This window comes from Pleurodeles waltl, chromosome 12 (assembly GCF_031143425.1).
Source record: "Pleurodeles waltl isolate 20211129_DDA chromosome 12, aPleWal1.hap1.20221129, whole genome shotgun sequence".
In the NCBI taxonomy this organism is placed as follows: domain Eukaryota; kingdom Metazoa; phylum Chordata; class Amphibia; order Caudata; family Salamandridae; genus Pleurodeles; species Pleurodeles waltl.
The window spans coordinates 185,435,149-185,459,770 of NC_090451.1; the positions used below are offsets into that span (position 1 = coordinate 185,435,149).

Below are 24,622 nucleotides of genomic sequence, written 5' to 3' on the forward strand. Positions count from 1 at the left end.
CTGAGGATCACTCCTCACAATACTTGCTGGACCTGCAGAAGATCAGCAGAGACCTGTTCCTGCTGCCTGACCAGGAATGAGCTCTGAAGGATGGGACCTACTCCCTCTTGTACCCAGGACAAAGACATGGACTACAAGGGTCAGTTGGCGTATGACCTGTGTAGCTACAGGGACACAAGCTGCAAGAGGCCTTCTATGTTTAGTGACCATTACCATATGGATCCAGCCTGGACACTGCTGGTAGCCTCTGCTGGAGTGAGTACTGACATAACATTACTGTCTATGAGGTTCTGTTTGCCTTAGAACTGGACATTTAACCTGCTCACTAAACACCGAAAAGCTTGGACTTTCAAGACCTCTGGAGTCCTCAGTGGGATCTCACAGGATAAAGATGTCCAGTTTCTATGCAACTTCTTTGGACATAACTCAGTACTTTTTCTGTGCTATTTTTACTTAAAATATCTTACTTAAATTCATATCTCCAGTTCCCATTACTGAATTTTTGTTGTTTGGTTACTAATTTGTTCAACATTTCTAAACTGGCTTGAGATTCTTGTTGTTTGGTGTATTGTCTGTATTTCTGGTTAGTACTGCTAACTAATTTATCCATTGCCCTAAGTTAAACCTGTCTGCTCTGTGCCATGGCTACCAAGGGGTCGAGCTAAGGCTAGCTTAATGATCTTGAGGTTCTCCCCAACAGGTTAGTGTTATTCCTTAAGGTGAGTGGATGTCAACCCCAAATAATCCACTTTCTAAAAGGCATCATATCCCCCTGTATTGCAACAATGGCCACTGGTCCTTACTGGGTGGTATGTTAACTTCCTCAATTAAACTCCTTTGAAGGATCAAACAGTAGGAGTTATACCTATCCTCATAAAGATGGTAATGAAAGAAATTCTGAGGAAGTAAGTAAGTACCGGTGCCCAATGTTTTCTGCGGCAGTTGCAGCATCATTTCACAAAGGTGGCCCCATCTGTCAATGACACACTATCCTTCAATCCTGCTATGTTCACTATTTCCATTACCCTTGCTCTACTATGTATCCTCATTTCACTTTATGACTTCTATATTGCCTTAGGCACCTCTTCATTTCTATTTGACCTCTCTACTTTACCATTCCAAAACTGTTCTTTACTCTACCTACGGTCTCCTCTATTGTTCCACTAATCTATGTTTTGACTCTTACTAAAACCACACCTGCCATTTGCTCTACTCTTTGTTCTGTAACTCTTCTTCCTCCTATCGTTCCTCTCGTCTACATTTATGCATTCTCTCCACCTCTCCCTATTTCTTCCTCCTTGTAGTGTCTGCCTTCTCACTCACCTTAGTTGTGTCCTACTCTTTTTACCCTGCTCTAATGTTTTATCTCTCTTACGTTTGGTCCATTATATTTGCATCCCCCTTCAATGCTGTTCTCCCTTGGTTGAGCCTTCAGCTCTATTTACTCTGTCTCAGAGCCTGGGGAGTGGGCTGACCAATCCTGCCAAGGAGGGTATCCATGGTCATCTACCAGATGCAAGTCAACCTCCACCAAAGGCATACTGACACCACTACAAAGAGCAATGGTGTAGCCAGGAAGTGTACTGTCCTGTGAAGTCAGACTTTTTGGGAGTAAGATTTTTTTTGGTGGTATATATTTATTTTGTCGTGAAGGGGTAACACAACCTAACCCTGCCCCATGATCTGGATCAGAAAGTGGCTTTAAGTGCAGGGGGTTAGGTTGGGCACTGTAGGCTGGCTTTGATTTCAGTCACTACTAGTACTGCTCACGTGACAGTTACTGTTCTCCTTGGCTTCATTCTGATGTTCATCACTCACTGTCAAGGACCGGAACATCACAGAATTAATTCTAGTTGCTGAGAGCAAGTTAGAAGCCAGCAGGTCTGGAAGGCCTACTGTCACAGACCAAACACTTGGACAGACTGTGGCAATGCAGGCACACAGGTGTAAGTGGCAGCCCGAAGAAGGATGTTTGTAATCCTAACATGACAGTTACTGCTGGACTGGGGAGACAGCATAAGGGTGACCAAGGGATCAAGTTAAGATTAAACATTACTGCATTACATTAGTTTGCAATGTACCTGGGACTGATGATTCTGTGCAAGAACAGCAATTTTTCACACCACATCTATCCTGTTCTTTAACATGGAAGGCAATAGCAAGCCAGTGACTTTGGTCAGGACTGCTGCTTACAGCATCACTTAAGCACCCTATCAGGCAGGAATAAATGCTGGTGGGGACAGCTGGCAACCACTGGTGCACATTAAAACCCCTTGACTACAGAGTGTAAACCAAATGTTCGACAAGTGTTACGACAGCCTCATTGTTTGACTTGGCCCTTACTGCAGGGTTATTCCCAAACATTTTGCTTTCACCCGGTTTTTTTAACGAATTATTTTTTGGTTTTTAGGACTATGTGCTTTAATACTGCTAACCAGTGCTTAAGTGATTGTGCTCTCTCCTTTAAACATGGTGAAATTGGCTTACACCAAATTGGCACATTTACTGTAACTGCAAGGCTCTAGAAAAGTGGACCTACATGTATCTAAGGCCTGTGAATTAAATGCTAATAGTGGGCATGCAGCACTGATTGTGCCACCCACTTAAGTAGCCCTCTAACCTGCTCTCAGGTCTGCCAATGCAGCATGTGTGTACAGTTTTAAACTGCCCTGTCAACCTGGCAAAAAAAACATCCTTTTTCATCCATATAAGTCCCCCTTGGGGTAGGCCCTAAACAGCCCACAGAGCAGGGTGCAGTGTATTTAAAGAGTTGGACATATACTTTTATGTTGTACACGTCCCGGTGAAGAAAAAAAACAAATTATTTTTTCACTACTGCAAGGCTTACTTCTCCCACAGGATCACACTGCTCCATTACATTTAGTAAGTGATAACTTTCAACTGGGAGCAAATGGGTATGTAGTGTTTGATTTTAAGTCAATTCTAAAAATGCCACTTTCAGAAAGTTAGCATTCTCTTGTCCCAACCATCTGGTACCGGTATCTTGGGTCACATGACTAGGTGTACCTGCCAGCTGGTATTTGTGTGTTACTGTCAGACTGTGAGACAAAGGGGGACTATAGGGGTTGGCAGGATGGGCCATCTCTGACTTGATGGGCGGGTGGAGCTGTCACCTCTCACACTTGCATATCACAAAGACTCTGCCTGATCACACTCACAAATGGTTTTGCGTTAATCATTTGTGCCCTCAAGTAAGCTGGGGCCAGGGCAGGGAGGAAGTAAACTCCAGACCTCTGCAAAGGAAACTCCAGACATTTTTCCCACTTCAAAGCTGGCACCAGCTATAACTATTTAACTCTCAGACCCAACACTTCAGTACAGATCTGGACCTGTGGAAGACTGAATAAGGACTGCCTTGCTGCTCTGCAGCAAGAAGGACTTCTATTCTGCTGCTTGAGTGAAAAGGACTGGACCTGCATTTGGAACAGAGGACAACCACAGCTGGCACTTTGTGCTTTTAAGCACAATTTTTACCTAAACCTTTAAAATGACAGATCCCGCGTTCTACTGATTGGATTTTTGTCATTTTGGTTTCAAATGTATTAATATTTACTTTCTTTCTAAATCAATGTGGATTTTTCTTGTGTTAACACTATTACTGTTTTCACTGCACAAATAATTTACACATTGCGTCTAAGTCTAACTGCTTTTGTACCAAGCTACCAAAGGGTCGAACACAGGCTAATTAGCGGATTCTGCTTGTGCTTCACCCAGACAGGAACTGTGTTTGCGGCTTGAATAGTGTTTTGTCCCCCTCAACCAGTAACCTTATTTCCTACACTTAACAAAAAGCAGAGGCTACATCAAATCCTCTCAAGCAAATTATACTTTACAGAAGCTGGGTGTTTTGAATTCAGCAAGTCTGCAGTCAGGTCTGTGTGAACTACATCAATAAATAGGAGTAATTCATATTCTGGCAGACATTTCCTCCATTTATTCTTTGGTTCAGTGGTGGCTAAAACTCTTACATTATGGGTCCTCATGGAGACCGGGAACTTTGCCTCCAGCAATTTGAGCAAGTCCAAAAAGACAACTCTCATAAAATAGAGGGAACACTGTCTTAGCTTTCAGGATATAGCCAAAACCTGTATAATCAGCTGCCATAAAGAAATATTAAGTCACCTTTGAAAACTGTTTTTCTGCCAAAAATGGAAGAATCCATTCCTTAAAAGAAAATATAAAAGACTTCAAATACTACGACTTAACCTAACACAGAAACTGTAATGTTTGTGCATCTTCTATCTGACATCAAGCATGACATATTGCAAGGGGTAATCTTAAGTTTCAAAGTGTCCTTTAGTGGTCAAGGACATTTTATCTTTATCCTAAAGGCAGATCATAACGAAGCAATATGTTAATTCCACCTTTGTCTTCTTCACATCTTTGGCATACAGGTCAAAACATGATTCAACAGAGTGCTCCGGACTTTCATGCTTACAGCATGGTTAAATGTCAGTAATAACTTCCCAGGCTTCAGAACCATCAAGTAGACCTGCTGAGGTATAATGCTTTTTTTGCAAGGTGGGTGCTTGTGGATTTAAGTTCAGTCTGGCCACTTAGCGATTTTTCAAGCTTTAAAGAGAAATAAATATTCTTGAAGGCAGGACTCGACTGTCTTCCACAAATGTTAAAATAAAATAGTAATAATCCACACTCAACTGGTGAGTTGTATTAGACGGTGATACCATCTGTATAGCCATACGTTTCTCTGGTCTTGTCTATGTTACAACATATTACATACAAGAAACCTGGGAGAGTAGCGCAATGCACCACAACAAAGGTTCTTCAACATATGTTAAAAGATGATATTCACCTAAATTGCTTTGAAAATGTTTTTCATTTGCTGTAGTTTATGAAAAAGCAGAATGGATTGATGTTAGATAAGCAATCAATCTTACCTAGAACACTAACACTTCGAACCTTCAAACAGCCTCACACCTTCACAGAATACCTGTTATTCAGACTAATTTCATATTTTCTCTTGCTTCTATTCTTCACAGTTTTCAGATAGGAAGAATTATTCATTCTTTCCAAATTATATAAACCATTGAGGATCCCCTCGAGAGAAGAAGAAATTGATACACACCTGTTTCCAGTGTCTGAAATTGTATATTCAATTCATAAGCCACCTTAGAGCCTCCATGATGTTGTCACACAAATGTAAAAGATATTTAAGAAATTGGCTGTTGGTTAACTGGGGTATGAACCCTAACCAAGCAGCAACCACATTCTTGTAAGTGTGAGGCATAAGCCAACCCTAAATTAACCTGTGTTCAACCCACTGGTAGCTTGGTAAGAAGCAGTCAGGCTTAGAGACAATGTGTGAAGTATTTGTGCAATACTCCAAACAGTAAAAACACCATGCAAAAATGGTACCTTATCAAATGGAACTTTCTTTAATAAATAAAACAAGACCAAAACAACAGAAGTCCATTCAGTAGAACTGGAGATGTGCAATTTTAAAAGGTTTTAGTTAAAATAGCAATGGGCCAAAGTTACAAGTTCAGGCAGACTGACGGAACGTGGGCCAGCTACAGGTATCCAGTTAGACCTGCTGAACAAAGAACCTTAAATCATGGTTTGGGAGTGTTGTGAGAATCCGCGAAGAGCCATGGCACAGACAACGTGTTGAGTCCATTACAAAGTGGGGCAAGGCTGCGATGCGAGGGCCTGTGTTGCTGCACATCCCATCAACAAGGCTTGCGATGCAAAGTTGGGGGTTGAGGATGCGGCGCACATTTGGGTCAATGTGTTGGTCCAGAGGAGCTGCTATGCAGAGTTTGGCATCATAGTCAAGCTTGCTGTGACAAAGGATGCGAGTTCCTGCATAGAGGATGCATCATGCAGTGTCAGTTCCAATGGGATGTGGTGCAGGTCTTTGTGACAGGTCCAATCAATGCATCAGGGGCCACGTGTAGGGTCTGTTTGGGCTCTCAGCACCGTAGAAGCATCCGATCCACTGGATCCACAGAGGCTACCAGAGCATCTTAAGACCAATTCCAAGGGTCCAGAAATGGGATTGCACCACTTGATGGGGTAAACTTACAGATGGCAGTGCAGGTGCAAAGTTGTTGGAAGACTGTTGTGTCAGTGGGTCTTCATAGCAGGCGGCCTGCCAAGTAGCCCCTGGAGTAAATCTGATGTTCTGGGTTAAAGAGATGCCGGTCCAGTACTTCTCACCCAGGCAAGCAGGCAGCAGGACAACATAGTAGGGTAGCAGTACTCCAGTGGCAGTCCTTTTAGCAGCATAGACGTCCTCCTTCCTAGCAGAGTATCCACAGGTCCAGAAGTTTACTGAATAGGTGGTATCTGAGGTCCAATATTTATACCTGGTGCCCTTCCTCTGGAAGTTGGGAGATGCTTCTAAAGGTTTTCCTTTGAAGTCCCCAGGCCCTCCATGCCATGGCCCCAGACTGGTATTCATATTTTTGTGTGGAGGCAGGGCACATCATATTCAAGTTTAAGTAGGGCTGTGCCTAGCTCCGCCCTCCCATCCCGCCAGTGATAGCCCATCAAGGAGCATTGAAGCTCTTCATCGTGTGTGGCTGTCTAGGAAGAAGAGACAAAGCTCAACTGTACCCAGTCATGTGACCTAGAGACAGGCTGCAGGCACTAAATGGCTAAGGCAGGAAAATACCAAGTTTCTAATAGTGGCATTTTCAAAATTGTAATTTAAAATCCAACTTCATTGTAAATAAGGATTTTTCATTACACTTCCAAAGATACTAAACAGGAACCAGTTACCTATTTCCATTTGGAAACTACAGCTTATTAAACGTAATAAGGTAACTTCAATGATATCCTATTGGAGAGGTAGGTCTTGCAGTAGTAGTAAAAAATAAAAACAAATATCAAGAGTTTCACCACCAGGACGTATAAAACTAAAAATTACATGTCCCACTTTAAAAATACACTGCACCTTGTTCTCTGGGCTGTCCAGGGACTACTCTAGCTTTCACATATCTATCAAAAGAAAGGTTTGGGCCTGGCAAAAGGTTTATTTTTCCCGGTCAACAGGGTAGTTTAAAACACTGCACACAGGCTGCCATATGGTAGGCCTGAAAATGTCTAAAGGGCTTCTTAAGGGGCATAATCAGTGCTGCAGCTTCCTTGTAGTATTTACTTTACAGGCCCTGGGTACAGGTAGTGCCACTACACTCAGGACTTCCAAGTAAATTAAATATGCCAATTAGGTATTGGCCAATGCCACCAAGTTTTAGGGAGAGAGCACTTTAGCACTGGTTAGCAGGGGTGAAGTGCACATAATCCTAAAAGTCAACAAAAATGTGTCCAGAAAACAGGAGGACGAAGGCAAAAGTTTGGGAATGACCCTGCAGAAAAGGCAAAGTTCAACATGATGTTAGTAACAACTAACTCAAAAAGAATAGACAGGCTGCCAATGAGAAGGTCCCACCTATTCTCAACTCATCCAAGATCCAGCAAGTGCACAGATGCCGGTCTGATGGTCAACTGGAAATCCACTTTCATGAGGTTTGGATCAAGAGCCCACAAACCTAGAACCCAAAGAATTGGAGGTGAGTCACATGCCTGTGGATTGAGAGTCTGTCTCTTGGTGACAAATGGGACACATTTATAACCGCCTCTATCTTGAAAGTTTCAAAGCAGGAACAATCAAGCACGGGAAATAATCAGACTAAGAGCACTAAAGGTAAAGCCATCTGATTTGCTATTGAAGAGGTACCTGATGTCCTGCAGGGCCCAGAGCGTCTGAGAAGAAGGATGAGCATGCAGACCATTTGTCTTCTCGATGACTGGTTAACTTTAGGTTCAGTGAAGGCTGCAGCGTAGATTTTGGCTACTTCTCAAAATTTTAGTCCAGATTTAGGACTAAAACGAAGCTGCCATGGTCAAAAGCCATGAAAGGAGGTCTTAGTCAATCATCCTGATATTGCAGGTACATACCAGAGAAGAGTGTGGATCTGCAGTTACCAAGAATCCTGAAACCTGGAGTTACATTAAGGACTAAGGATGAAATTAATACTGATAATGTTGGTTTACTGTTAAACACACCAGTGAACTTGTAAGGTCACTATATACGCTGAAGTAAGGAAATTTAGTTAGATGTAACAATGTTTATCCAGAGGAAATGCTCCACAAATTCATAAGACTGCCTGACCTTTAGTCAAAAGCACCTGGGCTTGTTTACAGTTACACAAGCAGTAAGTTGACTGCTTGAGACCCATTGGCTTCAAAATTCCAATAATCAGTTACACTGCCTGCCATTATGTTACTAGGTGCTATCACATAATCACATGGTTCAACGATGCACTTTTAAAATAACTGTTACAAAACACATAACCTACTAAATAATTCAGAAACAAAGTTTGTAAAAATAAATGAATACAGTTTAACGTTTTTGACGTGCTATGTGATGGTATTATGCTGTAAAATATAACCACCAAAGGATATGTTCTGAAAAACACAAACTTTAGTTGCCCATTGGAGTTACCTTCTCTGAGAGACTTGAGTTGATAACCGTCAGTAGTTTGTACATGTAAGTGGGTTCAAAAGCCACACCCGGGCGGATGTCTTTCACAACCTTGTCACCTGGAACTTAAAGGAAAATACAGATTAGAATCTGAGAGAAATTACTTTCATAAATATGAATGAACTCACCCATCAGCCACTTACTGCGAAGGAAGAAGACATACCTACAGTTACAAAGACTCCAATCACTTCTTTTTCCTCTTTAACAGAAGATATCCATTGCCAAAATAAATGCAAAATTATCTTTCTAAATTACGTAGAAATCACCAACCAGGAAATACCTTTTGTTTCTGAAAATATTAGAGATCACTAGCTGTATATTTCCTATGAACCTAAGCATCAGATGCATTCTAAGTGGATTACTGAAAGCATTCAGGTCCTAGTAGTTGGGATTTGGGGAAGACAATCTACAACAGGCTCACCTGACAGCATTCTTAAGGCCTTCATCACCACATTCATCATAACTCCCTCAACAGAAGTGCCAAATAGCCACTATTTGAAAAGGATCAGATCATATCGCACCGTCCTCTATTTCAGGAAATGCCAGAATAATTTTGTGAATGTTAAGGCAATAAAAGATTTTGCTCATCAATACAGGCTGCATGCAATTTGAGAATAGACCTACGTTTCCTTAGGCCGGAAGGTCTGGATCTAACAAAGCACACAAAGAAAACCAAAAGCAAAGAAAATCCAAGAGTACATCATGAAGGGGAGACTAAGCTCAGAGATTTGGAGGTTAAATCTATTCTGTGACAAAAAACAAAGGACAAACTAAATTAATACAGAGAGGTTCATGCTGGAGGAATGAATCATGAGGTGCTGCTGCCAATAAGGGCTTATATAATCTTAGGGTAGAAGAGAGACAACATTTGAGAACTGAAACAGCAGAGATAAGCAGATTTGATTCTGATGGACCACAGACATTTGGGAGTTGAGGCACACTTGGAAAGAGTTGTCTGAAGTCACCTTAAGTATCTAAATGAAGATTATCAACTTTGAAGAAAAAGTTACTTACTTAGATGTGCACCATCATAGGCCTTGTAAAAAATAAATTCTTCAAACTACACATAAAGAACACGAAATGGTATCCCATACCCCTCTCCTTTTGCTCTACTTTTATCATTGTGTACTGAGTCTTGTTTTTATTGGAAAATGCCTAAGTGCCTGGGTCCAGCTATATTATATTTGCAATAGATGAATAAAGGAGTGCATCATTATAGAAGCTGGCAGGATGAATCAGTTAGTGGCATGCTTGTCACTGCAAATTCAGTCATCTGCAGTCCACGAGTATGAACCATAGTAAATAAATCAGCATTCCATCCGTCGGAGATCAGTAAAAACAATATAAGTATGACATGCCATATTAAAAAACAAGATTACAGAGCATCAACAGTAACAGGGAGACCCCACAAATGGTTTGTGAGATAAGCCTGACTTAGATCTTTCAAAACATACTATAATGATAAGACATTACATCACACATACAAGTTTGTTCAAAAGACATTTGGGGTCAGATATATTTAATGAACTTTGACATACAGAATCCTTTACTAATGCTGTCTATTAAACCAGTTCCTCCAAACAAAAATAGCCTCCTTCACTAGGACCTGTGTTTTTTTTTTTTTTTAGACTCAATTGCTTCCAAACATGGTTCTTGCCAGGTACAAGCACCAGCCCTAGTTTCTGCATCATAAATCTGAGCCACTTCTGTCACAGTATTTCCACGCTTCATGGATTCAGATTTTCTGGAGTTGGAAAAGTGCAAAGCTGTTAATGCAGCAGATTGGTTTAACGTTGCCTCATTGAGCCTGGAACCTTGGCTTGCCTTCGGTGAGGGACCAATTCTTGACCTCTCCCGTAATCTTAAACCATGTGAGGTATGCATCAGCCATATGCCCCTCAGATTGGGAGAATATAGATTGTGTTGTAATGCAAACTATGGGAAAATGAGTTTAAATGGATGAACACATTAGAGAAGGTATGCATCTTCAATGTGATATTGACAAAGTCAAAAGAACACTGTTGACCAAAATACTTTGCAGGCAATCTCATACAAACCCCTGGAGAGGAGTTCTGTAGTCATTCCACAATGCGTAAGGAACAAGTTGTCCACTGCTTTTGGAAGTTTAAGCTTAACAGTCAGTTCTGTTACGGCAGGTTGCGCAAGTCCTTATAAAATCTTGTTTACTACATTTGTGGTTTTTAGGAAATTGACTCCCTATACAAGAAAATGTTCAAACAAGCTGACCGAATTCATGTAAAATCGTTGAAGACAACTGCTAGATAACATAAAACTAGGGTTTTGAGCAAGCATTAACCTGCCTCTTACGCCCCAAGAACCAGTACCACCTGATAGTCTTCTCGAAAATAACTTGGGCAGTCGTGAAGCCATGTTGCTCAACTGAAAATCTTGGATCTGACCTTTTTCTTCCTGAATTAATTGCAGTGAATAAGATTGATTTCAGCTGTAAAAGTCTCCATGTGGACTTGCCTAAGGCCATTGTTACATCATATTCAACAATCCCACAACACAGCTGCCAAATAAACTGATTTATCATCAATGACAAACATATGCGCCCAGTACAGGCTGAACTGCAAGTATTTCTAGTGGAGCACAGGGTTGAGTTCAATGCTCTCTGTTTTCTACACAAAACCTTATAGGTCATAATCCCCATAATTCTGAGAAACAAATTGACCTTCTGCAGAGTAAGGGTAGGACGATTAGCAACTACAGTCCAAGCTACTCAGCTCCACATTCTATAATCAAGCTACCTTCATCTAAAGACACTAAAGATGTGATTGTTCACCATAATTTGATCCGTGAACTAGCATTAAGACTTAGCAATTTATTACGGATTTCTGTAGTGTCAGCGCCATGAAGAAATCAGCAACGTGTGGGCTCAATAACTGATATACTATGCATCAAAAGACATATGTATAGGTTTTAGCTCAAATCGTTGATATACAAAGGGTTGATTCCATATTTTACAAGAGAGGTTTGACAATTAGGCTGAATGCTGGCAAAGGAAGGAAGGGTTCTGCCAGCATTAAGATTTAAAAAGGATAAGTAAACAAAGGAAAAGTAAACATCTATTATAAGTATGAAGGAATTACTCCCTGCAGTAGCAAAAGGAAACCCTCATAGAATCATACAGCAATTGGAAAATAAGAATTTGGCAAAGGTAAACATAATGGAACATAAAGCAAGGGATAACGGTAACAACCTAAGTGAAGAAAGAGCTTCACAAAATCCTGACTTTAACGAAGATCTCAAAAGCAAGCAAGAGAAAGAAATCTGTACTAAAGGGAAAAAATTAATAAGATAAATCAACCCATTTTCAAAAAAAAAAAAAAAGGTGGAGGAATGTTAGAGCTAACATCACACGAAGGAGAGAAAATAATTTGTGAAACTATGCTTAAAAGTTCTCAGGACAGGAAAGAAAAGAGCAAAAAATGTAGACCATTACAGAGAATGGCTCTTGAAGATCTTCCAAAATTGTAGCACCCCAAGTCTACTTACATCGGAAGCTATGACAAATGGGTTTTCTAACAGATGAAAAGGCAAGAAGTAACAGAACTTTTTTTACTCTGAGTAAAGGAGCTAAGTAATGCAGAAAATTATTTCAATATTAATTGAATAGAAATATTCATAAATAGCTAAATAGAATAATGATCAAAAGATTTTCTGAAGTATCATGCAGCACTAACTTCAAATCAGGGGAGCATGGAGAGAAGATAAGGAAAATAGTCTAGGAAAACAGTTAAATGTGGACAAGGAAAGATTGCTAATAAGTATTCAAAATGAAAGAAGTGAAAAAAGAGGGCAGGTGGACAAGGAATTGCTGTGAATGCTTAAGTCACTGAGCAGAAAGAACAGTTAAGCAATTTAGATTAGAAAAACGTTTTGCTGCACACACTAAGATTTAGTTGGGACACCCATGGTTGGAGGAGATTAATAAAGTTATAGATATGCTATTGGTACAGATAGCATGTTGGTGGAGGAGGACGTGATGTGCTTTCAAGAGGCAGGGATGTGTGGGGAAACCGATTTGGATGGATTCTTTATATAAAACATGAAAAACTCCTTGGGTCGACCATCTGGAGGTCTATTAATTTCAGTTTCAGTTCAAATAGTCCAAAATGCAATACAACTAAACTAAATATGATTGGGTACAGATAAGCTAAATAGAGTTGGATCAAAATACTGCAAATATTGATCTAATAGTGGCTACATTTTACGTGAAGAAGTTTAAAAGTCAGTACGATGAGAAAAGTTGATTATGAAAGAAAGATGTTTTCTCCGCATTTGGCTAATAGAGTAGCCAGTCACACATGTATCCGTAAGGAGTATTTTGCATGAATGCACCAACATAACTGGCAACCTCACTGAGCGTTTAACTATTCAGCCATTAAAGTTCAAAACAGTCTAAAAAACAAGGAAAGCAGGGAGAGGGAATTACATGTTTCTTAAGGAATTCCTATTACTGTTGGGAATATTAGAGGTGTATGCAGCTACTGAACCAATCAGTTCAAATGCTTGGTTCTGAAGGTCAATTGTAGTGATGTGTTTCAAGGTGCACTTCACTTATGAAAAAGGATGCATTACAACAAGGTTCGGGCTGAGGATTAAATGTTTTATCAGCAAGGCTTAGAACAGCTTAGTTCAGTGTCAATGCTTAAAGGTAACATTTGAGGATTATGGCTGTTAATCCTGGAAAAACCTTGACGTTAAATTACCCCAATTAGTAGGGCCTTCCTCTAACCCAATGGTCTACTCAGTAAGGATCCTTACTAGGAGAGCTAAAAAAAAAAAAAAAAAAAAAAAAAAAAAAAAAAGATTGAAAAGGTTATGCATTTTCTTCCTTTGAAGCTGTAATTTGGACAGCACTCGACAGACATCTTGCAATAGTAGAGCCGGATGACTTCCTGGGGAACTTGAATTCTGGAGGTCTGGGACACATCAGAGGGACAAGGAGCAACAATCACTCCAAGTCCAAAAATGGCTTGATTCTACTACATCAGTTAAAACTTAATGTCCTATTATAAAGGGAAATCATCTAAAGAAGTCCTGTAATAGTCCTGATAGTTCCAGGAGTGACTTAACGTCATGGCTTTAACTAAGTGAAGTACAAATTAAACAATATGTATTCTTTAGATGTGGTGGGGTCCCACAATGCCATGGCCAGTCTAAATGTTACAAGGCCGGTCACAAAACCAATACCCTCAGTGCCCTGTGTCTTTTGAAGTCCTAAGCCCTTTGGAAGACCTGTGCTCACACAGATATTATAACTTACCCTTGGCTACACAGCCTCACTCGGTCATTATTTGATGAGGAGCCTACAACATTATGATCAGCAATAAAGACCTATTTGATATGGATTGACCCCTGGAGGTCGAGGACTGAACCTTGATATAAAGGAAAAGGGGAGAAGAGCAAGTTACTTACCTTCGGTAACGCTTTTTCTGGTGGATACATTAGCTACCTGTGGATTCCTCACCTAATGAATGAATTCTCCCCATGCGTAGCATTCGACGGAAACTTCTCTCTCTCTAGCTCTGCACGTCGGCGAGGACGTCACAATTGCCCGACTCCACGCGGCTCTGTGTGACATCATAGTGGCAATAAGAGGTCCTCGCCGCCATGCTGACATCAGTTCACGTCATTTTTGACGTGCCTTTGAAAAATATAAAGAACATCAACAATCTACACCCTTTAAGATTAACAAGAATAAACTTTATAGAGAATCTTCATCTAGAAACTTTTGCACAATTCTTTAAAAAAGGGCCAATACTAACATGAATGGTTTGCAGACTTGAAAATAACTTGAATTGGAACTATAAACATATATACCTATGCAGAAACTATGAAACTAAAGCACTGAAGTGCACACCCAATGCGATCCTGGTATGACCAGACAGACAACGGGGAGGCGGGAGGGACCGTGAGGAATCCACAGGTAGCTAATGTATTCACCAGAAAAAGCGTTACCGAAGGTAAGTAACTTGCTCTTCTGATGGATACAACTACCTGTGGATTCCTCACCTAATGAATAGAGTCCCAAAGCAGTACCACCTCGGAGGAGGGTGTCCGTCTGGTCAAACCAGGAAATGCTGCAGCACCGACCGCGCAAAATGGCAATCCCTCATCACCTCCAAACAATGCTTCACAAAGGTGTGGAGGAAAGACCAAGTCGCAGCCTTGCAGATGTCCACCATCAGAACACCCCTGGCCAGAGCCGATGAGGTTGACTTGGCCTTAGTAGAATGAGCCCTGATCCCCTCAGGAGGATCCTTCTTTGCCAATGAGTAACATATTTTAATACAAAGAACGACCCACCTGGAGAGCGTTCTCTTGTGGACTGCCTTCCCCTTCCTCTTCCCCACGTATCCGTTTAAGAGTTGTTCATCCAACCGGAACTCCCTCGTCCTGTCGACATAAAAACTAAGAGCCCTTTCTTAGGGTCCAGACGATGGAGTCTTTCCTCCTCCTTAGATGGATGCGGAGGAGGGTAGAACGTCGAGAGAGTTATTGATTGTCCCAAGTGAAATGGAGACACCACCTTGGGGAGGAAAGCCGCCCTGGTCCTCAAAACCACCTTGTCCTTATAAAAAGTGGTGAAAGGCGGGTGAGCAGAAAGAGCCTGCAGTTCGCTAACATGTCTAGCAGACGTGATGGCCACCAAAAACACAGTCTTGAAAAACAAGTATCTTGATGGGCAGGAATGAAGTGGCTCAAAGGGGGAACCCATCAAAAAAGTTAATACCAAATTCAAGTCCCAATGCGGCATAATAAAAGGCCTAGGAAGAAATTTATTAGTAAGCCCCTTCAAAAATCGAACAACCAAAGGAGATTTGAATAGAGAGGGCTGATCTGGAAGATATAAAAAAAGGCGAAAGGGCCGAAAGATAGCCCTTAACCGTGGCCATAGCACAACCACGCTGAGCCAATGACAATGCAAACAATAAAATATCAGAAAGATGGGCATTTAAGGGATCAATTTTCTTCTCTCCACACCAACGAACAAAATTAGCCCACCTACTTGCATAGACCGACTTGGTGGAGTGTCGCATGGCCGATAAAAGAACATCCACCACCTCCGGTGGGAGAGAAAAGGAACTCAGGTTGCCCCGTTCAATCTCCAGGCATGAAGGTGCAGGCTCTGGAGGTGGGGGTGTAGAACCTGCCCCTGCGACAGGAGGTCTGCCCTGAGAGGGAGACGGAGCGGCAGGTACAGTGAGTCGGAGAAGGTCTGCACACCACACCCTTTGTGGCCAATCCGGAGCTATCAGAATGACTTGGGCCCGGTCTTGGCGAATCTTCCTCAAAACCCGAGGAATCAAGGGTATGGGAGGAAACGCTTAAAGCAACTGGTCGCACCAGGACATCTGAAACGCGCCCTCCAATGCTCCTTGCATCGGATACTGAAGGCTGCAGAACGGCGGACAATGCGCGTTCTCGAGTGGCAAAGAGGTCTATATGGGGAAAACCCCCACATACGAAAGATGTAAAGAACTAGATCCGGATGCAGGCGCCACTCGTGGTCGTCCGAGAAGAAGCGACTGAGTTTGTCCGCACGTACGTTTTGGACCCCGGCCAAACGGTTTGACACTACACAAAGCAGATGGTCCCGAGCCCAGGACCAGAGTCGCAGAGCCTCTCTGCAAAGAAGGTACGACCCTACACCCCCCTGTTTGTTGATATACCACATCACGGCCGTGCTGTCCATCAGAATCTGAACTGACTGACCGCGAAGGGAAGGGAGGAAGGCCTTGAGGGCCAAACGAATCGCCCGCAGTTCCAGCAGATTGATATGAAACCTCTGCTCTACTGGAGACCAACGACCCTTGATCTCCAGATGAGCTCCCCACCATAAAGTGGAGGCATCCGTTATCACCGTGGTCACCGTAGTTGGCTGTGAGAACGGCTTCCCTTGAGAAAGGTTGCCTTCCACAGCCCACCATCGGAGATCCGCTGCAGTGTCTCTGGAGATCGTTATTGATTGCCCCGTAATCTCCTCTGTGCTGAAACTACTGCTTGCGGAGGCACCACTGAAGAGCCCTCATATGCCAGCGTGCATGAGTGACCAACAGAATGCAAGAAGCGCACAGACCGAGCAAACGAAGGACCTTGAGGACCGGAACTACCGCTCCTTCCTGAAACACTGGAATCAACGCCTGAATGTCCGGTATCTGCTGTGGCGGAGAAAAGGCACGATTCAACGTCGTGTCAATGTACCAGGTGAGACTTGGGTACATTTATTGAAAAACCCAGACTAAACAACAACTGGGTTGTCAGCTGCAGATGATGCAACATAAGCCCCGGAGACTCGGCTTTGATCAGCTAATCATCCAGGTAAGGGAATACTGCTACTCCCTTCCTCCTGAGGTGTGCTGCAACAACCGCCATCACCTTCGTGAAGACCCGTGGCGCGGAAGTAAGACCAAAAGGAAGGACCGCAAACTGGTAGTGCTGCGATCCTACCACAAACCGGAGATATCTCCTGTGCGACTTGAGAATAGGAATGTGAAAATAAGCATCCTGCAAGTCGACCAACACCATCCAATCCTTGTCCAATGCCAAAAGCACCTGTGATAGTCAGCATTTTGAATTTCTCCTGCTTGAGGAACCAATTCAAAATCCTCAGGTCCAAAATAGGCCTCAGACGACCATCCTTTTTGGGGATCAGGAAGTACCTGGAATAACACCCCTGACCCCTTTCTTGCTCTGGAACCAACTCCACTGCACCCTTCAATAGTAGGGAGAGAACCTTCTTTTGTAACAGCAGGAGATGATCTTCCGAACAAAAGGAAGGACGGGGAGGGAAGGGAGGAAGAATCTCCCGAAAGGGATGGGCGTAACCTTTTCTCACCAAATTGATGACCCAAGACTCTGTTGTTATGGACTCCCATATGGGGAGAAAGAGAAAGCCTCTTCCTACCGGAGAGGTATGAGAAACAACGGTGAGAGGACTAGGGCTGCTTTCCTTGAGATAACCCTCCAGAGGAAGAGGAAGGGTGCTGCTGCTGGGTGGCACCTCTTGTGCGGACTCTACCCCGCCTGCTGTGATCTTCCACGAAAGTAAGCACCCCTTCCAAAAACACGCAGTCGTCTAAAAGATCGAAATGGGGTAGCAGCAGCCTGCAGACCCAAAGATCTAGCCGTGGCCCTACATTCTTTAAAGTGCTCTAGCTTTTGAACCAAACAGTTTTGCCCCATCAAAGGGCAGATCCAGCAACATAGACTGGACGTCCGTCGAAAATCCGGAAGTGCGTAACCACGCATGCCGTCTGGAGGCAACGGAAGTCCCCATGGCTCTTGCAATAGAGTCCGTGGTATCCCACCCTGTCTGAATAACCTGCGTATCTGCCGCCTGAGCATCCGAAAGAAGACTACGCAAGTCATGGGGCATGTCCGGAAGTACAGTCTTCGTCGCATTCATTATGGCATGGATATACCTGCCCAGAATACATGTTGCATTGGCAGATTTTAAAGCCATGCTGCAAGAAGAAAACACTTTCCTGGCCGATTGATCCATCCGCTTGGATTCCCGGTCCGATGGTACTCCCGGAAACGAACCAGGGGCCGACCTCGAAGAGCAGGATGCTTGCACCACCAAGCTCTCTGGTGAAGGATGTTTGGATAAAAACTCTGGGTCTCCAGGCGCAGATCTATAACTCCTGGCACCGACCTACTAACAGCCGAAGAGGTAACAGGCTTCTTCCAAACCTCCTCGATCAGATCCATCAGGGCTTCTTTAAATGGTAGAAGAGGATCCGCCATGGCTGGAGCAGGATGCAAAACCTCAGTCAAAAGGTTGGTCTTCACCTGCGCAGTCGGTAAAGGAAGATCCAGAAATGCTGCGGCCTTCCTAATAACAGAATGGTAAGAGGCCGCCTCCTCTGTATATTCACCCGGGAAGGCCAGGTCATACTCTGGAGAGGTGTCAAGACCCCTTGCTGTGTCCAACCCAGGGAAATCACCCAGGGGATCAGTGATTTCCCCTTCTTCGAGGAACTGCTGCCGATATTCCCTCTCCTCTAATAATCTAAGGGCCTTTCGATGTGACCTCAACTTGGCCTCTAGCCCCGGCGTCGACATGGAGCGGAGCGACGTCCGTGAATGACGCCGGGAAGGTGTCATGACAGGTTCTCCGGATCCACCCGACGCCGCAGATGGATCCATTGGCGCCATGGAGAAGGCACCCGCATCCGATGCAGACATCTGACCTCTCGGCTCCATCACCTCTGACACCGGCGTCGAAGGTCTCTCCCTCGACGTCAAGGGTTGCACTGTCAGCAGAGGGGCCTGACTTGAATCTCCAGCCGAACAAAATGGCATAAACGGCGCCGGTTTATATGGAGCCGGAACGACGAGATTGAAAGCCAAGGGACCAGTGGGGCCAGCCAGCGCACCACCTCCTGGAGGCATATTTTGAAAAATCTGGAACATGGCATTAAGGAATGCTGCAGGATCCGTACCCGGGAACGAAGGTTAAGCCTGTGGTGCCGGCGCCGAGCTAGACTCTTCAGGCTCAGGATGCACCAGCGAAGCCAGATGACCTTGAGGCTCCATAACTTCAAAGATTGACAGTGCCGGGGACGTCTGCGGCGTCACAGTTTGAGGGGACACATTCGGACTCACTTCCCAAGACTTGCGGCGCCGGGACGATGGAGATCTCGACGCCGACCGACTTCTGGACCGACGTCTGGAGTCACGATGACATTGCTTCTTATGGGATGATTTTCCAGAAGAGGACCGATGGTGCCGCTTCCTCTCCTTCTTGGACCTTGCCAAGAAAAGCTTCGCCTCGCGTTCCTTCAATGCCTTTGGATTCATCTTTTGGCAGGATCTGCACTTTTGGACATCGTGGTCGGAACTGAGGCACCAAAGACAATCGTTGTGCGGATCAGTCACAGACATGCGACCTCCACATTCCCTGCAGGGCCTGAAACCTGACTTTTTCGGAGCCGACATCCTGGAAATAGACAAAGTATATCTTCCGAAGAGCTAACGATACAGGTAACAGAAAAGTAACAGTTATCGAAGGCACGGAAAAAAGGGAACTGACGTCAGCATGGCGGCGAGGACCTCTTATTGCCACGATGACGTCACACGGAGCGGCGTGGAGTCGAGCTTGTGACGTCCTCGCCGACGTGCAGAGCTAGAGAGAGAAGTTTCCGTTGAAGGCTACGCATGGGGAGAATTCATTCATTAGGTGAGGAATCCACAGGTAGTTGTATCCATCAGAAATCGCTGTGATTGGCCTCTGAATATTAAAGGCAGGCCATAGTTAGACCATTTCAGACTGGGGAAAACACACCCAGCAGGGCTCTAAGGAAAATGAAGCAAAATCCATGCAATGGCTTCCAAGATTTTTACTTTATTAGACACAGTTTTAATTGAAAGGTTTTTTTTTTACGTAAGGCTAAGTCATAAGGTGAAAAGCAAGAAGGGAATTAATATAACATCACCTATGTTGCTGAAATGCAACATGGTCACTAGAGGCCAATTAAAAAAAAGCTAAAGGGAAAAACTGCCTAACTGGTCTGAAACATTTAAAAAGGAACATTAAGAATTATAAAGCATGTGTGTGCATTAGGCACTTAAGGAAACAAAACTATGTTCTGCAGAAAAGTTAGAGAAAATGTACAGGTCGTTCAGGGATGCTACTGACCGCATGAAAATGAAATGTATTAATTTAAAGTATTTATAGATGGCTCCAAAATCCCCTAAGGAATATCCCAGCGCTGAACCAAACATACCGATTTCTACATACTAGCCACCACTAGAGTGGGAATTGAGGTTTCAATCGTTTTCAGCAAGTGAGATCTCCGATGAGATGAATTTCTAAAGGCAGAGCATTCTAGTGGAGTGCCACTAGATTACAGGACCAGCCACCCATTCTGGCTTTCTTGATTCGTTTGCTGCTCACCAGAGCTTGATTCATAGATGGACGCACTCCTACTGGTTTGTAAAAAGCCACACTGTCATGCAGAATTCCTGGCCTGTTGTCGTGGAGTGCCCTGTGAAACCAGTGTAGTAGCTTATATTTGGCTCTCTTGTGCACCAAAGCCAGTGAAGCAAGTTAAGACAAGTGACGGAAAAGCTTCTTCTGGAGCGGTTACAAATCAGTCTGGCTGCCTCATTTTGGTTGAGTTGAAGAAGACTGAACAAATATTCGCCCACTCCTAAATTCAAAGCATTGCCATAATCTAACCTACGTCATACTACCAGGGATCCATTGTCCTCAGCATGTGTAGGAGTCCAAAACATCTTCCACATACCACACTCAACTGATCCTGCATAGAGAGACACTCATCTAACAGGAATGTGCCAAAATGGCAGGCTAAGCTACCGCTGGGCTGTTTTTCAGTTATCTGAAGCTCTGTGGCTGCTTTAAAGTAATAGATACAGGTGTGTATGAGGTTTAACTCCTATGGAAATAGTTTCACTTCATTGTTTCTAAAAAAAAATTTAAAAAGCATTAAAGAAAAAGTTACCTTTGGTAACGTCTCACCTGGTAGAGACTATCTAGCTGCAGACTCTTTACCTTAGAATAGTCCCCCGGTGCCAGACTGGATCTGAAAAATACTGAGCAGTACCGCTGCGTCGTAGGTGTCACTGATCGGCCATTGTGCCAGATGTGATGTGTGCAGTATCACACCCCAGAAGGCTGGTGTCCGTTTTTTACGGGACTAATTCTGCACTAGAAGAAGGCTGGCTGGACCAGTGTGCCAAAACCAACAGCCTACAGGAACCTTACAGACATACAGGTTTGTAGAACGGAGTATAGGCGGGTTGGTAAGGCAAGTAGATGGATTAAATCAATAAACTGAGTCCTGCTGACTGATGCCAAAAGAGCTAAACTGACCTAGGCACAATCATTCGGCGATCTGCTTGATAGCCCTGTCTCTATCTACAATGTACCAAACAGAGTCAAGGAGTAGGCAAGTCCCAATCTTAAAATGGAAATCGGCATTTAACAGGTCAGGCAACGCGAAGGTCTCTGTAACTCAAATTTAGTAATGAGCGTTGGAGTAAGGTAACTTACTTATTGTTAGGTTAATTATTATTAGTATTCATTGTTTACTTACTTATTGTTAAGAACCAATACTGAATTATCATGAAGTGGATGTTAATGAGGGCTACTTTGTATTGAAAACAGGTTAATAATTTTTATATCACAAAACAAACAGAAGGATTGGGATTAAAAGCAAGATAAGTATATAGAAACTTTAGCACTACCTGCATTTTGTTAGATTTAGGCTGAAAATATAGAAGAGGGGTTGGCCTTTCAAATTTATCTCAAACATAATTGTGTCCCCTCTAGGTCACATATTAGAATACAAAGATATTGTATTTCATATGGATCCTACAAAACAGGGTCCGCCACTATCAACTGGTAAGCAGCTGCCCAGGGAAAGATCCTAGATTTATTCCAGTTTGTTGACTATTATAGGGCAATAGAAGGTTTGCAAATAATGTTTAAATTATCCATTTGGAAGCAAAAACCATTACTACCGCCCATCAACGGGCATGTTATATAAAGGGCTCAATAGGTATAAGAAATAACTATGGGGACAGAGGACAACCTTGCCTTGTTCCATTATATAATCTCTCTGTTGACTGGAACCCTGCCCACTGCAGTTGTGTAAAGGAGCTTTAAACACTACACAATCGCAGGACCAAAGCTGTCTAAAACCTGCAATAAATAAACCAAGTAGACAAAGTTGAATACCTTTGGGAGTCGTGTTTGGCCACCAATAGGTTTCCCACCTAATCCTGCCCACTCAATACGCCAATAAGGTTTTGGATAAGGTGCATGGTAAATTGGTTTTAATATAAAAGGCACCTGATAAGGGAGGGTAATTGTAATAAGGAATCTAGCCCAGTGCCATGCAATCAGTACAGTCAGATTTCTGAATCAATATTAAGAAATGACAAACAAGAGCAGGAGCTAAATGATTTGACAAGTTTGCCAGGCTTTAGGAGAACAGTGATGCAAGCTTTACAGAGAAAGTGGCAGTAAACCTTGGGGAAGGGAATCTTTGAAGATGTTCTGTAATTTATTTGACATAGCGTTGGCCTTGTACAAATTACACACAAGCCACTTTACCTCTAGTGGGAACGGGTTTGGTGCTGCATTGTGTCGCCAATTTACTCACTGCGTTGAGTATGAATTAGAAAGAATACAAGCACAATTGCCAAGTCCATCCAAGTGATCTGCTCAAACACTTCACCACCATCCACACAGCTCCCCTGCATGTTTACTGACACCAGCAGCAGCTAAAGAGGGCTCATCCTAGCTCACTGAGGACACGCCATCTTATCTTAGAACCAGGCCAGCCTTGTCTAGTAAAAACTTAACTTCAAACACATCAATGCAGAGTCCTTCATCAGACTGGGAGGATTTTATGTCAACAAGCATCTCGGGGACTCCCAAATGAGGCTTACGCACTTAATCTCATCTGAAACGTAGGGAAAAGAACTACTATGCAAGATACTAATCTCCTCTTCCATACAATTCAATGTTGTTTGAGGGTATGTAGTATCCTGCAAATACTCCTTAGCCCTTGCTACCATACCTTGAAGAGATAATTGATATTAAACTGGAGAATTTCTAGGCTCCATTACACCAATGCATCGTTCATCCAGTTACCCTAAGCATATGTAGCTCAATTTATCTGGAGATCGGGCATATTGGACAGTTGACCATGCTGGAGACTATCAGGCATATTTACTTACTACTGCTGCGAGTTTTGGTAGCCTTTCACATAACAAATTCACACTTATTTTAAAAGATTTTATTGCAAGCTAAGTGTAAGCAGAGAGGGTAATAATCATAAAAAATGGCAACAAAACATATGGTGCATTTCTGAGAATCCCTATATGCCTAATTAATTAGCCAAAGATATTGCCAATATTGTAAGTCCACAAAAAATTGTACCTGGACTTCACATTTTTTTCCTAGTTTGCAGGCCTGTTATTGAAAGAAGGATATGATATTTCTCAAAGGAACAAACTACTAAAAGAGTAACAGTCCTAGAGATCTTGAATGATTCTACTCTGTGCCACTCTGCTCTTGTGTCTGGAATGTTGTCTAAATCCTGACCACTCATGGAAAGGGATATATAGCGGTATTATTTTGCAATCAAAGCTTTTATTTCTAGAGAAAAACCTCGTAATGTAGGAAGGAGGAGAAACACAAAAACACCATTGCACACCCATGTGAAAGCCTAAAGGTATTAATGCTTTCTCCTAAGCACAATCTAAACAAATCAACACATGAATATTTGTTGCTAGGATACTACAAACTAACATGATAGTGTACAGCACAACAAATTAAATGGCTTAAGCAAATCAACATCTGTGACCGAAGGAGCACAACATAAAAGTACTAAATTATCAAAGACTTCGGAAGAATCTAATTATGCACAGGGTCTGACCAGGCAGAGGCCCGCAGCCTAAGAACCACTTACATAGCATGGGCCTGTTCTATTTAGGTAAGTACACCCCTATAAGCAAGGAGAAAGACCTGGCAGGCAGCCATCACAAAGCAAATCGAAAATTGTTAGCATCAAGATGACAAGTGCCCTAAAGAATGGCAACCTCAATGCAATGTCGGCTGAGGTAAATTACTCTCTTGTTTAACGTGGGTGCTTAGACCTCACGTTCCAAGTCAATGTTTATTTGCTTACCCATTCGTCAAAGGCACAGACCAAGAACATGAAGCATTTGAGCTATCCTAAAGGGTGTAGTTGAAATGGCATCTTCCAATCCCCTTAGCATGTGATGTAAACAATGAACTCCGTGCCAAGCAGCCTGCCCACTGTTACAAAATGCAATCATCCCTCTCTCTCATGTGCCCCTGCTAGGCCCTTCCCACTGATACTGCTAACTGTTGACCCCTTTAACCTAGACTACACCGGCCAAAGAGGCAGAGAAGCAATATCGAGCCCTGAAACAGAATACACGAACATTTATAAAATCTTCACAGCCCTCTCCTGCAGTCTGCAAATAATCAAACTAAACAATACCTCTTCCCCCATACCGCCACTAAAAGGCAAGAAAATGTAGTACTGTAATAACAGC

The 24,622-nt window shown here is 43.0% G+C and overlaps 1 protein-coding gene across 1 annotated transcript in view; it reads right to left on the reverse strand.

The window, feature by feature from the left end:
- The window catches only part of USP10 (ubiquitin specific peptidase 10), a 285,739-nt gene that overhangs the window by 155,933 nt on the left and 105,184 nt on the right, over positions 1 to 24,622 (reverse strand). Inside the window, exon 8 of the mRNA XM_069216238.1 lies at positions 8,492 to 8,595. Coding sequence (XP_069072339.1) covers positions 8,492 to 8,595 — 104 coding nt within the window. The remainder of the gene's footprint in view (positions 1 to 8,491; positions 8,596 to 24,622) is intronic.